The sequence below is a fragment of the Chlorocebus sabaeus genome, chromosome 12 (genome assembly GCF_047675955.1).
Source record: "Chlorocebus sabaeus isolate Y175 chromosome 12, mChlSab1.0.hap1, whole genome shotgun sequence".
NCBI classification, from domain to species: domain Eukaryota; kingdom Metazoa; phylum Chordata; class Mammalia; order Primates; family Cercopithecidae; genus Chlorocebus; species Chlorocebus sabaeus.
Genome location: NC_132915.1, coordinates 74,791,820 through 74,807,204, shown reverse-complemented (window position 1 = coordinate 74,807,204; position 15,385 = coordinate 74,791,820). Strand labels below are relative to the sequence as shown.

At 43.4% G+C, this 15,385-nt stretch overlaps 1 protein-coding gene across 2 annotated transcripts in view; it reads left to right on the top strand.

Annotated features, from left to right (window-relative positions):
* ABCA1 (ATP binding cassette subfamily A member 1) overlaps positions 1-15,385 on the top strand; it is a 147,979-nt gene that overhangs the window by 35,977 nt on the left and 96,617 nt on the right. For both annotated transcript variants that reach the window (XM_007968523.3, XM_007968524.3), the window contains exons 3-5: positions 4,199-4,292; positions 8,879-9,020; positions 10,290-10,408. In XM_007968523.3, the coding sequence (XP_007966714.3) occupies positions 4,199-4,292; positions 8,879-9,020; positions 10,290-10,408 (355 nt within the window). The remainder of the gene's footprint in view (positions 1-4,198; positions 4,293-8,878; positions 9,021-10,289; positions 10,409-15,385) is intronic.

Here is a 15,385-nt window from a genome sequence, read left to right as displayed (position 1 = left end):
TCCTGTCTTTGTTAATATTTGTAAGTGATTTTATTTAGCTACAAGCTTGGAACGGCATATAATTTTATGTTCTGCTTTTTTCACTTAATATTATATGGCTAATGATTTCTGTGTTTCATAAACATTGTTGTGATGATCGCATGATATATTGTTGAGTAGATGTACCATACTTTAATCTAATCATTTCCCCATTGCTATGCAATTGTTTCCAATATTTTGCAATTACAATGTTTCAATGAGTGAATAACTTTATGCATATAGTTTTTTGATATCTTAAGTTCAGTTTCCTAGGATAAATTTCCAGGAATAGTAATTGGGCAAATGGGATAAACATGGCTCTTGAATACATCTTGTTACATTGCTTTCCCAAAGGGTTCAACTGATATATATTTCCATGTTCATTATTTTCTAAAGTTCAGCTCATTTACTTACTTACCAAACATTTTTAAAGCCGTTATCATGTGGTAGGCTTAGTAAGAAGAAAGTGACCCTAAGGGAGAAGCTCATATATATAAATAGGGTCTCTGGTGTACCAAGAGCTGATACAGACACAAAGTACCTGGGGAAATTGAGATGAGGGATCCTGGCTCAGCTGGGAGAAAAGTTTCTTTCCTTTTTTTTTTTGAAACAGAGTTTCACTCTTGTTGCCCAGGCTGGAGTGCAGTGGTGTGATCTCGGCTCACCGCAACCTCTGCCTCCCGGGTCCTGGTTCAAGCAGTTCTCCTGCCTCCGCCTCCTGAGTAGCTGGGATTACAGGCATGCACCACCATGCCCAGCTAATTTTTGTATTTTTAGTAGAGCCGGGGTTTCACCATGTTGGCCAGTCTGGTCTCGAACTCCTGACCTCGTGATCCACCCGCCTCGGCCTCCCAAAGTGCTGGGATTACAGGCGTGAGCCACCGCACCTGGCCTGAGAAAAGTTTATTTTCATAGAGTCGTGGTTTTGTTCTTTGGCAGAAAGAAAATTGCTTTCTTCCCCACCCCCACTCCCAGCTTTATTGAGGTATAATTGACAAATAAAAATTGTATATCTTTAAGATATGGAATGTGATGTGTATCTGAACTTAAAAAATAAGCTATAGAATAAAAAGGTATTTGCTATTAAAAAAGAAAAGAAAGAAAAGGCTGAATGTCATTCCCAAGCTTGGAGTACGTTATCTCTTTGGGATTATTTACAGAAATCTTAGCAAGACCAGCCCCATCTTTGGTCTTGAGTACTCCACTGTCAGCATGCTTTCTTCCAGAGAGGGATCCATTTGCCTTTATTTTTCATTCTGTTGTGCTGTCTATGCCAGCTATTCTTGATGGTTTTATGGTAACAGTGTTTTTTTGTATCATGAGATAATTTATACATGCTCATTGTGGAAAATTTAGAAAAGACAGGAAAGTATTAAAAAATCACCCATTTTTTTTTTTTTTCTTTTTAAATTTAGAGACAGAGTCTTGCTCTGTCACCCAGGCTGGAGTGCAGTGGCGCAATCTTGGCTCACAGCAACCTCTGCTTCCCAGGTTTAAGCAATTCTCCTACCTCGGCCTCCCAAGTAGCTGGAAGTACGAACATGCACCACCATGCCCAGCTAATTTTGTATTTTTAGTAGAGATGGAGTTTCATCATGTTAGCCAGGTTGGTTTCAAACTCCTGATCTCAGGTGATCCGCCTGCCTGGGCCTCCCAAATTTCTGGGATTATAGGCATGAGCCACTGTGCCAGCCACACCCATATTCTTATCATCCTAGTACATCCACTGTTTATCTTGCTATATTTCCTTCTGCCCAGCCTCACTCTGATCACGCAATGGCATGATCTCGGCTCACTGCAACCTAGGTCTTCTGGTTCGAGCGATTCTCCTACCTTGGCCTCCTGGGTTTGAGCGATTCTTCTGCCTTGGCCTCCTGGGTTCAAGAGATTCTCCTGCCTTGGCCTCCCAAGTAGCTGGGATTACAGGCGTATACCCCCATGCCCATCTAAGTTTTGTATTTTTAGTAGACACAGGATTTCGCCATGATGGCCAGGCTGGTCTGCAACTCCTGACCTCAGGTGATCCACCTGCTTCGGCCTCACAAAGTGATTACCGGCATGAGCCACTGCGTCCATCCCCGAAAAGATTTTTTAAAAGAGTTTAATGTAGAACCATATGAGAGGTCTTTGGAAATAAAAAACTTTTTTTTTTTTAATATCAGAAATAAAACAACAAAAAAGTAAATAATTAAAAAAAAAAAAAAAAACCCAAACAATCTGAAGCACCAGCAGTTGAGCAGAAAGGTTAAATTATGATCTATTCACAGAGTGGAATATTAAGTAGACATTCCAAAACATGTTTTAAGAGCATATTTTATGTCATGGGAAATGCTCTCCCATATGATGTTAAATAAAAAAACAGAATACAAAAGTATATGTGCTGTGTAGTCTCAGTATTGTAGAGAAAAAATATTATTTATGTAAGCATGAAAAAAGACAAAAGATACTAACAGAGAACCATTTTTAGTTCAGTTTACTAGGGATTATCTCTTAGAGGTAGGATTAAGGTGATTTATATTTACCTTTTTAAACTTTTCTGTATTTTTTTATTTTCAAATTCTCCGTAAAAATATAAGGACTTGAAGATCAAGAAAAATTTCTGCATTGGCTGATTGCAGTGGCTTACGCCTGTAATCCTAGCAGTTTGGGAGCCCTGGGGGAGAGGATCACTTGAGCCAAGAGTTTGACGTTACAGTGAGCTATGATCTCTAGATCATAGCCTAATCTGGACGGTGGAGCAAGACCCTGTCTCAAGAAAAATCTTTGCTTTTTTCTTTCTTTTTTTTTTTTTGAGATGCAGTTTTGCTCTGTCGCCCCAGCTGGAGTGCAGTGGCACAATCTCAGCTCACTGCAACCTCTGCCTCCTGGGTTCAAGCAGTTCTGCCTCAACCTCCCAAGTAGCTGGGATTACATGCACCCAATACTATGCCCAGCTACTTTTTTTGTATTTTTAGTAGAGACAGGGTTTCACCATGTTGGCCAGTCTGGTCTTGAATTCCTGACCTTAGGTGATCCACCCACCTCAGCCTCCCAAAGTGCTGGGATTACAGGCATGAACCAGTGTACCCGGCCCAATCTTTTGCTTTTTTTAAAAAAATAAGACAAAAAGGGATTTCATACCAGGGTTCTTTTGGCTCTGTGACTCTGAAGCCACAGTTATAAGTTATAATTACTCTTAAACACAAGGCCCCGTGACTCTTTTGGGCTCTTTGGTATTTATGTTGATTACAATGTTGAAATACGGAAATGAAAGGAATGGGAGATGTAATAGACTTCAGGCAATGTAACTAGTTGTCTGAACACTACTGGCTCAGTTACATTACGTCTAGTGATTTCCATCTTGTCCTTGTGCTGATTTATCCCCTAGTAACTCACTGAGGCAGGGTTTTCCTTTGGAGAAACCTCATTGCTTTAACCAGTGTATCATGCCTGCTTATAAGTTCAATGATCTTTTAACTCATTGAAGAAGATGGTGACCAGACCTGGACAGATGGGGAAGGACTTCGCTCTCTCTCTTTACAGTCCTGTGTGCACACACAGGTCAATATGGAACTATGTGTGAATTTTCATTGTCGTTGAGAGCCCTCTTCTCTGCCCCATAGGGAGCAGCTTTCTGTGCAGTTAGAGGAGCAAGGGTTGTGTGTATTTAGCATAGCAGGTTGCCCTGGTCCTCTCCTTTCAACATAGTCACCACGTACCTGACACTGTGCTAAGGCTGGGGATGCAGAGAGACTTGGATGGGTGCCTGCTTTCAGAGTGCTCAGTGTGCTGAGGAAGCCAGCAACAGAAACAGATATTTCAAGAGCTCCAGGAAAATGCTACAGGAGGAGTGTGCCTGGGTTACTGGAGTAGCACGGGAGAAGGGCTTCTAGCTCAGGCTGAGATTTTAGTAAAGGAAATTATGCCAGGATGCATCCTGAAGAATGAGTAGAAGTGAACCAGATAAAGCAGGATAGGAAGCATCTTCCCTTACCTAAGGGAAGACACAGAGGTATATGGAATGGTGTATTAAAAGGTCGGAACTCCAAACAGTTCTGTTAAAGCTTAGAGAGTGGTGGGAGAGACTGGAGAAATTGATTAATTAGTAGATGAAGTTTTCTGTGGATTTCCTAAATCCCAGTAGCATTGGACATCCATGTTATTTTGAAATTTACAGCGTTCTGTCTTATTTTCCATTCAGTGTCAGCTGCTGCTGGAAGTGGCCTGGCCTCTATTTATCTTCCTGATCCTGATCTCTGTTCGGCTGAGCTACCCACCCTATGAACAACATGAATGTAAGTGACTGTAGATGTTACCTGAGACTCACCAATGGCAGGGAAAATCCAGGCAGTGAACGTGGGCTAAATTGGACTTTTCCAAAGATGCCATCTTTGAGAAACATCACACATGGTTTGGATCAGAAAAACCTAGGCTTCTCATTTTTTGATAAGGCATGAACTCAGGAGACTATTTTCAGTCCTAGTGAATGGTGATAATTGTAATTATAACAATAGCCAACATCTCTTACACAGTTTTAAATCATGAAAATAAAATAACCTTACTGATAATTTTAGAAAGTGGTGATTCAAAAGCACATTTAAGATAATGCCTTAACACCTAGTCTTTTCCATATGCATGATGTCTTAATCACACGTTGCAAATCATGGAACACATCATTGTAAGCAACATTTGTGTAGAACTTCTCAGTTTTACTAATATTATTTTATTCTCATAACAACCTTGAATAGAACTCAGATCATCTGACTGTCAATCATGTATTTTGATAACAGCCTTTACAGTGAGCATAGAAAATACAATAGTGGCTAAGAACGCAAGCTCCAGATGTCAGGTTACCTGGGTATGAATTCTGGTGTCAGCATTCACTAAGCATATGACCTTGGACAAGTGATTTCAGCTTCTTTTTAAAAGGGAATAGTAATACCTACCTCATATTATTATTGTCAGTGTATCATCCTACAGTCACAGTCTTTCTCTTAGGTCTGGGCTCAGTGGGTGGGTTGACACTGCAGAAATGGCTAAATCTAAAGGATCAATATTTATGTGAGAAATGTAGCTGAGACTTCAGTTTCACTGCGCCAGTGATTTTTCCTAATGCTAAGCAGCTCAGTCCATACCCCTACGAGACCCACAAGCTTACGAGATACTGTTCTTCCAGGAAAGCAGTGGGGCCAGGGCCACCTTTTAATTGTGTTTCTTGGCCTGGTCCCGTCTTTCTCACAATACATAGCAACAGTATTTACTTCCTAATTATCTAGTGCACATCACACATAGTCATATGAAATACACACACACACACACACACACACACACACCCCGCTCAAGAAACATTTTCTCAGACATGATTTCCTGATTTCACCAAAAAAGAAAAGAGTGGGCCAGGCACAGTGGTTCAGGCCTGTAATCCCAGCACTTTGGGAGGTCAAGGTGGGTGGATCACTTGAGGTCAGGAGTTTGAAACCAGCCTGGCCAACATGGTGGAAACCTCATCTCTACTAAAAATACAAAAGTTAGCCAGGCGTGGTGGCGCACACCTGTAATGCCAGCTACTGGGGAGGCTGAGGCAGGAGAATTGTTTGGACCCGCGAGGCTGAGGTTGCAGTAAGCCGAGATCATGCCATTGTGCTCCAACCTGGGCAACAGAGGGCGACTTTGTCTCAAAAAAAAAAAAAAAAAAAAAAGCATAAACTGAAATTTACACACAATTTATATGCCTGTGAGATAATTGTTTTCTCTTTTGGAACCCCAAAGAGATTTTTTTGATTGATGAGCAAATACATATTAGATTTTATTTAAGCATTATGCTAAGTGCCACTGAAGTATAAGTTTCGAGGGCAAACTCAGTTTTTTCATCTACTGGACTATTCTTTCTGGAATGATTACAAGCAGGCAGGATGGTGTAGTGGAAATAGCAAATGTCTTTGGCATCAGACAAGTTGGAGTTTGTTTGTATTCTGCCTCTGCCATTCACCGAGGTTGTGATCTTGGGCAAGTTGTTGAGTTTTAACCTAGATTCGTCTGACTCCAGATCATAAATTTTCAGAAAAGTTCTGAAATTCTTGTATATATAGATGGTAAATGAGATTTTTCCTTACATCTGTGCACTTCTTTTGTTTGTTTGTTTTGAGACGGGGTCTCGCTCTGTCGCTTAGACGGGAGTGCAGTGGTATGATCTCCACTCACTACAACCTCTGCCTCACAGGTTCAAGCGAGCCTCCTGCCTCAGCCTCCCAAATAGCTGAGACTACAGACAAGTGCCACCATGTCCGGCTAAGTTTTGTATTTTTAGTAGAGACAGGGTTTCACCACATTGACCACGCTGGTCTTGAACTCCTGGCCTCAGGTAATTTGCCTGCTTCGGCCTCCCAAAGTGCTGGGATTACAGGCATGAGCCACCATGCCCGGCCACATCCATGCACTTCTTGCAACCTTACCTTCTGTTCTCATCACCCTCCAGGGACCTAGTTGGAAGAGCAGAGTTAAAAGTTAAGGCGAAACTTGAAGAGGTGTCTTGTCCCTAGGAACAAAGGACTGGTGTGAAATTCTTCTCTGTAAATCTTCCCCAGTTCAAACCAGAGTTATCAAGGTCTTAAAACCTTCCCTGGGTCCTGAGAGTCCATTATATTATTTGTCTTCCTGTGTACCCACTGCTTAGTCCTGATTCTACTTTTGTTTGCAAATAGGATGGGGAACAACGTACGAGGAAGGGCCTTTGCCGCCCCTGCTAAGGGATAACCTGAAATACCTTCACCATCACTGCCCTCTGCTGCTTTTCACCTATGCCACTCTGTCTACAGTGCCAGTATCTCCTGGCGTTGAAAGGGGAGAATCTTTTGGTCCTTCGAGTATTTGGTTGAGTTATATAAATCTCCCTGAATGAAGAGCAGCTGACTTAGGCAAAGGGGCCTTGTTTGGTTTTCCTTGAACTATTAACAGGAAGATAGGGAGATTAACTGTGTAAATGTTCAATAGGCCAGAGTCCCTGCAGAGGGCGGCCGCAGTGATCAGATCTTGTCACATCCTTGCTTCGGATGTTGCTTCTCTGGTTGGAGTATGGATAGAAGAGAAAGACCCTATACTGAAATGCAAAGTGCAGCAAGTCCTGACTTTGGGTTAACTTCTGGGGAGACTCAGCGCATTTGTATGAAAATAAAAAGATGAATAAAACAAGGTTCCCACTTTGGAGGGAGGTGGTAGCTGTGAGATGGAAGGAGTGTTCCTGTTGGGCAATAGCAGAGTAAGTGCTGTGGTAGATTCACTCCCACAGTGCCTGAAAAATCCTCATAGGCCCATTTGTGGAGGCTTTATCCTGCACCAGGCACTCTGCAAAAATGCTTTGCCTGCAAAACCTCATGTGATGCTCACCACAGCTCTGTGAAGTTAATTGTACTTTTATCACCACTTTACAGATGAGAAAACTGAGGGTATGGGGCCGGTGACTTGGCCAAAGTCGCTGCTGAGCAAGCTGCAGGGACTGGATGTGAATTCCAATTGGTTTGTGAAGCTACTTGTTCTTCACCACCTAGAGCTATGGTTCTTGATAACTGTGAACTCTTTTGGGGTCGTAGATAACCCTGAGAATATGATAGAAGCTGGAGCTCTGGCCTTTCTGTCCACACCTGAACAGGTCCTTGGGTTAAGAACCCCTGGTCCAGGGCCTATTAATCTTGATCCTTATAAGCAGCATCCATGTATTACGGCCACAAACCCAGCTGTGCCAATGAATCCTAGGACTGAGCCCAAATATGTCCCATCATCCTTTTGGTAAGAAGCTCATTGTAAGAAAGACAGAAGAGAGCAAGAGGATGGCCTAGTGCATGGGGCCTCGTTGTTTTAATATAGGGACAAAACAACAATAGTAACAATGAAACACCAAAGCTTCACAGACGACATCAGACCCCAAGCCTGTATGTTTTTCTGGTGCCCTTGAGGAGCTTTATAGCTGGCAGAGGAGGTGAAACTGACAAATCTTTGGCAAACTGAGGAGAGTACCAGAAGGGTGTGATATGAGCTAAATTCCAGTCTAACTGCAGGTGTGAGGAAGAGGCTTGGATTGGGACCATGGAGATGGAGGTTCTACCCCCAGTTGTGCCAGCTGACTCCGCGAGTGTTCTTTGTCAGTCACTTTATCTTATTTATTTATTTATGTTTTGAGATGGAGTTTTGTTCTGGTCGCCCAGGCCGGAGTGAAGTGGCGCCCAGGCCGGAGTGAAGTGGCGCTATCTTGGCTCGCTGCAACCTCTGCCTCCTGAGTTCTAGCGATCCTCCTGCCTCAGCCTCCCAAGTAGCTGGGATTACAGGCGCCTGCCACCAAGCCCATCTAATTTTTGTACCAAACCCATCTAATTTTTGTATGCTTAGTAGAGATAGGGTTTCACCATGTTGGCCAGGGTGGTCTTGAATTCCTGACCTCAGGTGATCCGCCCATCTTGGCCTCCCAAAGTGCTGGGATTACAGGCGTGAGCCACCGTGCCCGGCCCACTTTATCTTACCATAGTTACCTCCTTAGAGTATGAAAAAATAGGCTTAGGGCATCCCCAAGTCCCCTCCATGTCTGAACACTGAGGCTGGCCATCAAGAGGAACTAAGGATGCCAGGGACTTTCTGCTTAGGACCTCTGTCATCACTTCTCCAACGCTGGTGTCATGAACTCCATTCTACAGATGATGTCCACTAGATTAAGAATGACATCTAAGGCCAAGTTTCCACCTGAGAGTCAGATTTATTCAGAAGAGACAGGTCTCTGGGATGTGGGGAATGGGATGGACAGACTTGGCATGAAGCATTGTATAAATGGAGCCTCAGAATCGCTTCAGAGAATTAATGTTTCTCCCTGTGTTTTTCTACTCCTCGATTTCAACAGGCCATTTTCCAAATAAAGCCATGCCCTCTGCAGGAACACTTCCTTGGGTTCAGGGGATTATCTGTAATGCCAACAACCCCTGTTTCCGTTACCCGACTCCTGGGGAGGCTCCCGGAGTTGTTGGAAACTTTAACAAATCCATGTAAGTATCAGATCAGGTTTTCTTTCCAAACTTGTCAGTTAATCCTTTTCCTTCCCTTCTTGTCCTCTGGAGAATTTTGAATGGCTGGATTTAAGTGAAGTTGCTTTTGTAAATGCTTGTGTGATAGAGTCTGCAGAATGAAGGAAGGGAGAATTTGGGAAAATTTGGGGTATTTGGGGTATCCATCACCTCGAGTATTTATCATTTCTGTATGTTGTGAACATTTCAAGTCCTGTCTGCTAGCTATTTTGGAATATACTATATGTTGTTAATGATATCATTCAGCAGACGTGCATCTGAATGGGCTGGCTCTAGGAGCTAGGGGGTAGGGGCTGGCACAGAGACGCACGCTGGAAGGGTCCTTGCCCATAAGGAGCTGACAGCCAAGGCTAGGGGAGTTCTGTCTTCTCTGCATCAGATCACCTCTCTCACCTCTGTCACTGCCCCATCAGACTACAATGTCTGCAGGTCTTTCTTCCCTGAGTGTGAGCTCCCTGAGCAAAGCAGGATGCTGCCCCTTCCCTTTGTATTCCTGGCTCCTGGCTTCAGTGCCTGGACATAAGTACGGGCATAAAAAATGTCTCCCAAATGAGACACTGAGGTTTCTTTAAATGCACAGGACCATGATGTGAGTTAGGATGGACTAAGGACTACGGGATGTGGCTCAGGACAATCCTGAGGAAGCTGCAGCTGTGGCACGCAGGGCCACACTGTCATGTTCATGGACCCTAGACTGGCTTTGTAGCCTCCACGGGCCCCTTCCATACAACAATATTAAAAATTATATTTCATGAATGCATTGGTATAAAGATGAATACAATCCAGACCAGATTCATGATTATTTATACATTTTTAGTGTATTAACTTTTAATTCTGCTTTTAAAATAAATTAAAACATTTTAATATGCCCTTAAGAGTATCCCAGGCCCAGGCCACTGAGCCTACTGTGCCTCATGGATAAGTCAGCCCTGGGGGGATGTGTGTGCATGCATGTGTGTGCACACGCATGGTGAGCCAGGCCTTGAAGGGTGGTAAGATTTGGGTGTGTTGACCAATGGAGAAGGGCATTTGGGGCCCTGATGATGGGTGTGGGAGGGAACATGGTGATGAATGGAGCTGGGTGTGGGGAGCCATGGGAGTGGGCCAGGGCCAGACTGTGGAGGACCTGGGAGCCAGGCTGAGTCGTGTGCACTTGGCAGTCACTTTTGTAAAGCAGCAGAGGCAGTTGGCCTAACAAGAGCCTTTCTCCTTTTCTTGCACCCTTTACAGTGTGTCTCGCCTATTCTCAGATGCTCGGAAGCTTCTTTTATACAGCCAGAAAGACACCAGCATGAAGGACATGCGCAAAGTTCTGAGAACATTACAGCAGATCAAGAAATCCAGCTCAAGTAAGCGAAAACCTTCTCTGCATCAGTTTATAATTGGAAATTGACCTGCACCAGGGAAAGAGAGTAGCCCAGGTGTCTGGGGCTTGTTCCTATTAGATCTTCCCCAAGGGGTTTTTCTCCTTGGTGGCTGGCCTGTAGGGCTTCTCTGCAGGAGGTATTGTTGAAGAAACTAGGGGATGCCACAGACAGTGATGTACTAATCTCCTCTGGGAAGACGGAAGAAAAGTCCCCAGAGAAGAATATTACAGTCTTGGCCTTAGGGACAGCTAGGGGTGCAGATTGCTGCCTACTGCATTTTTTTGGAGTTGGCCATATGGTTGCAATGAATGGATAGATTTATAGACAGGGTATTTCTGTGCATATAAGAGCAATTAAAGTTGCAACTTGATATGGATAAGTGAAAGTTAAGCACTTATGTCTCAAAAGAACATGCAATTCATTTTCCCTTAATCATTTAAATTAGTCTGATGCGCATTTGAACTTGTTATCTTTAAAAAGTGAAATCTGTACCTCTGATCTGGTAAGTATCCAGGCAATTTATTGCGTGCCATCCAGGAAGTATCTGAGGAGTGGGCATTTGCTGACTGAGGCATTGGCTGCCATAGCATCAGAGCAGCCTCCCAGGCAGTGGCTTGGCAAGGGGACAGAGGCTGGTGGGAGCAGCTGGCTGAGTGCAGTCAGTAATGGCACGTGCATGGTCTGTAGAGAATATAGAAGCAATAACGAAGCTGATAAAAGTTGGTTTGCATTTTATTATTACCATGCGCCGGTGGTTCTAAACAATGTCAGTGATAAATTACTCCTCCCCATCATGGACCAATGACTACCACTGCTCCAGGGAAGTGCTTTTTATTCTGTTTGGTTCTTAGGGAGGGATGGAATTGGCTGGCCTTTGCTGAAAGGCCTACCAGTTTGTTTTCCATTTGGCAAAAGAAGAAATGGTAAAGCTAGAGTTCAAACCAGACTCCGTTTTGAGGGATTTTTTTAAAGGCATACAGAACTGTGCTTTCCTCGGGCAGGAAAAGAGGCAATGGGCAATGTGGGACCTGATGACAAAGGGAAGCAAAGCTGTCTTAGGGGTGGCATGGAGGAGGTGCTGCTTCACAGCAGAGAGAGGTATGGCTGTGCTTGGAGCTTCCAGTTACACCACTTCTGGCTGCACAGCCAGGCCATCGAGATGCTGTTTCCTGGACCTGCAGGTCCTGGTCTTGCACATGGGCGTTTCTTCTGGTGCAGGAGACAGAGAGGTAGCAACCCCTGATCAAAGCCTCAGTCCTTCCTTATTTACTAGAGAGCCCCTGCTGGTTGACCAGAGGCAGAACTGGGGATATTTCCTTTACTTCTGTAGCAAGAGACAGCATGGTGCAGAGGAAAGAGCGCTAGCACACATTACCTTGTGGGTGCATGACTTTGTGAATAAGTTAGTTAGCACCCTTTCAGACACCTCCTCTTACCTGTTAATGAGATAAAACATGTGATTGCTTAAAAACAGTATTTGGCACATAGGAAGCACTTAGTGGATATGAATTATAATTTTTTTTGGAGTGGTGACAGCTCAACCAAGCCCTTTAACCCCTCAGCCTTAATTTCCTCAACTATAAAATAGCAGCTAACTTGAAGTGTAAACTATAAAACCTAATGCAGTATCTGGCACATAGTAGATTCCCAATAAATGCAAGCCAGTATTCTTATAAGACAGCGATGCATTTCTAAGCATCTGGCCTTGTTCTTCTGCCTTGCAGTTTGTGTGGCAGTTGAAATAGACTGGCTGATGGGTTAAGTAGTCACGCAGACTTTCTGATCTTAGTGGAGGAGATTGCCTTAAAACACCACTAGTTTTCTTTTCTTCTTCTTCCTTTTTTTTCTTTCTTTTAGTTTTTGAGACAAAGTCTCGCTCTGTTGCCAGGCTGGAGTGCAGTGGCATGATCTCGGCTCACTGCAGCCTCCGCCTCCTGCCTCAGCCTCCTGAGTAGCTAGGACTACAGGCGTGTGCCACCATGCCCAGCTACATTTTGTATTTTTAGTAGAGACGGGATTTCACCATGTTGGCCAGGGTGGTCTGAATCTCCTGACTTCGTGATCCGCCCACCTTGGCCTCCCAAAGTGTTGGGATTATGGGTGTGAGCCACCACACCTGGCTTTCTTTGAGAAACTGGAGACATGAGTTAGGTGGAGAAGAGAAGCCAAATCTGTGTCTAAAAACCCTACAGTTGTGTGCACAGCTCTGAGGAGAGCAGGTCCCTTGGATTTTGAGTGTATTATTATGTTGGTGCTTGTTTCATATCTCTCTGTTCACTCAGTATGTCCCCTTTTCTGCCCTGCAGCTGTTTCTTTCTTTTTTTACTTTTTTTTTTGAGACGGAGTCTCACTCTGTCACCCAGGCTGGAGTGCAGTGGCATGATCTCGGCTCACTGCAACCTCCGCCCCCCAGATTCAAGCAATTCTCTTGCCTCAGCCTCCTGAGTAGCTGGGATTACAGTTGCCTGCCACTGTGCCCAGTTATTTTTTGTATTTTTAGTAGAGACGGGGTTTCAACTATGTTGGCCAGGCCGGTCTCGAACTCCTGACCTCATGATCCACCTGCCTCAGCCTCCCAAAGTGCTGGAATTATAGGCGTGAGCCACCAGGCCCGGCCTAGCTGCTTCTTAAATTCCTTCTTTCTTTGCTTGTCTTGTAGCACAAAGCAAGCCTCAGTATAGGGGGAAATACACAGAAACACTGCCTTTTCCTACAGGAAATCAGTAACTTTTTGCTGATTTTGTTTTTATTTACTTATTTATTTGTTTAAATTTATTTTCATTTTTAATTTTTTTTGCTGATTTTGTTTTTATTTACTTATTTATTTGTTTAAATTTATTTTAATTTTTAATTTTTAATTTTAATTTTAATTTTTTTTAGAGACAGGGTTTCTTTCTGTTTTCAGGCTAGACTGCAGTGGTGCACTTATAGCTCACTGCAGCCTTGAATTCCTGGGCTCAAGTGATCCTCCTGCCTCAGCCTCCCAGAGGGCTGGGATTACATGCATGAGCCACTGCACCTGGCCAACTTTTTGCTGATTGTGAATAGCACTCTGCTGATTTCAGAGAGAAGCTGAGACTGGTGTTATGTCAGTATGGATCCCCACTTAGAGACCTGTGTTTATCTGCACTGACACCCCATCACAGCATGATGGACTTGGCCCTCCTGTGCTGTCTCTCTCAGGACTGGGAGGATCCCTGAAACTGATCTGGTTTGGCGCTTTGTCCTCATTCACCTCACCTTCCCAGGGCGGGGACCTACCGCTCACTAAGTAGCTCATTCTGAGTGTTGACATCTCTAATTGTTAGAAAATATTCACCACCCTGTTATGCTTTCTAGAGAACAAGTCTAATTTTATTTCTCTTGAAATATTTGAAGACAGCTCTCATGTTTTTCTTTCACTGTTTTCCCAAAGTCCATGATTTTTTAGGCGAAATGGCCTCCTTTCCTCTTCCGGAATGTTTTTCCTCCCCATTTCTGCCTCTCTGGTTGTGTTTCAGTGTGTCTGTGTGCTTCTTGAAGTTTACTGGAAATTACAAAAGTAGTCTGGCACAGAGGAGAAAGGGATTTTTGCCTCCCTTGTTCTGAGTGCTACGTTTCCATTAATGCAGTCTGAGATTGCATTAGGCATTTTGGCATTCACGTCACCTTGTTGACTCATGTTCCGTGTGCACTGAAACAAAATTGTGATTATTTTAAATATGCAGAATTGCAAGTTACTTGGTTTCCATTTCTTTGTTGTATTGTTGGCTTTTTGGACTAAAAGGAAAAATGTCTTTTTTCTGTTTCACATGTTTAGATTCCCTATGCCATCCTCCCAAAACCATTTTAGATTCTGATTTTGCCATGTGTTTTATCTGCTACTCCTTTCTTGTCATCTAGAGATGTGATAAACAACTCTCTTTGGCCTCATTCAAGTCATCGGTAACTGTAGGACAAAGACTTGAAGCTTGGATCAGTCCAGTGGAGACCAACCTCTCCTGTAGACTCTACCGCTCAGTCCTATGCTGTAATCAGTGCTGGGCCACTGGGCTCCTGCTTCTGTGCTCCAGCTGGAAAGTTTATCTTGTTCTTTCTATGAGTTGCATCTATCTTAATTGGACTATCCCCAGATGATCTGTAGATATGGGGGTCTCTACGCAGATACTCTCATGATTTCCTTGGCTACAGCATTGTTTTATTTCCACTTATTGGAAGAGACGTTAGAGACCAGTGATTTCATTTATAGATAAATGAGTTGATTCAATCATTCAACCTTTATTTATTGAGCATCTCCTATATGCCAATCACTGTTCTAAGTGCTGAGACACAGAGGTGTCCAAAACAAATATGGCCCCTCTCCATATGGAATTTCTATTCTAGAGAAGAATCTGACCCAGAAGGGGGAAGTGACTGTCCCAAGTCTACACAACCCACAGAAAGGATATTTTGGGAATAAATCATGGCTAAACTCCCCTGCTGCTCCAGGCAGTTCTCCTTCTACAGTGCTCTGTTGTGCTGTTTTAATAATCTTTCAACTGGGAAGAACTCCTGTTTCAGGAATTAAGCCATGGACAAATCTTTGAATTATCTTTGAAATCATCCTAATAAGAAATCCAAGGAGGAAGTCTTACAGGGTGCCTCACCCACTTTTCTCATCACTGGAACCTTTTAGACATTTTATTATTTTCTTCCTAAACCAGAGTACAGGCACACAAGTTGAGGGGTGGCTAAATTAATTAATGTTTGCAAGGCAGTGTGAAAAGCATTCATTCATCTTAAATCCCTATGATGACTGCAACTCAGATGTAAAAATTGGATAAATCCTCAGAAACCCTAGGGAAAGTGACATGCCTGTATTTTGTCTCTGTGAGATGCAGACTGACACAGATAAGTGTTTCTCTGGGTGAGTTTTGTGTGGTATCTGGGATGATTTTAGGCAGTACGTGGATGAGAACTTTTAATTTTAACCCACATCAA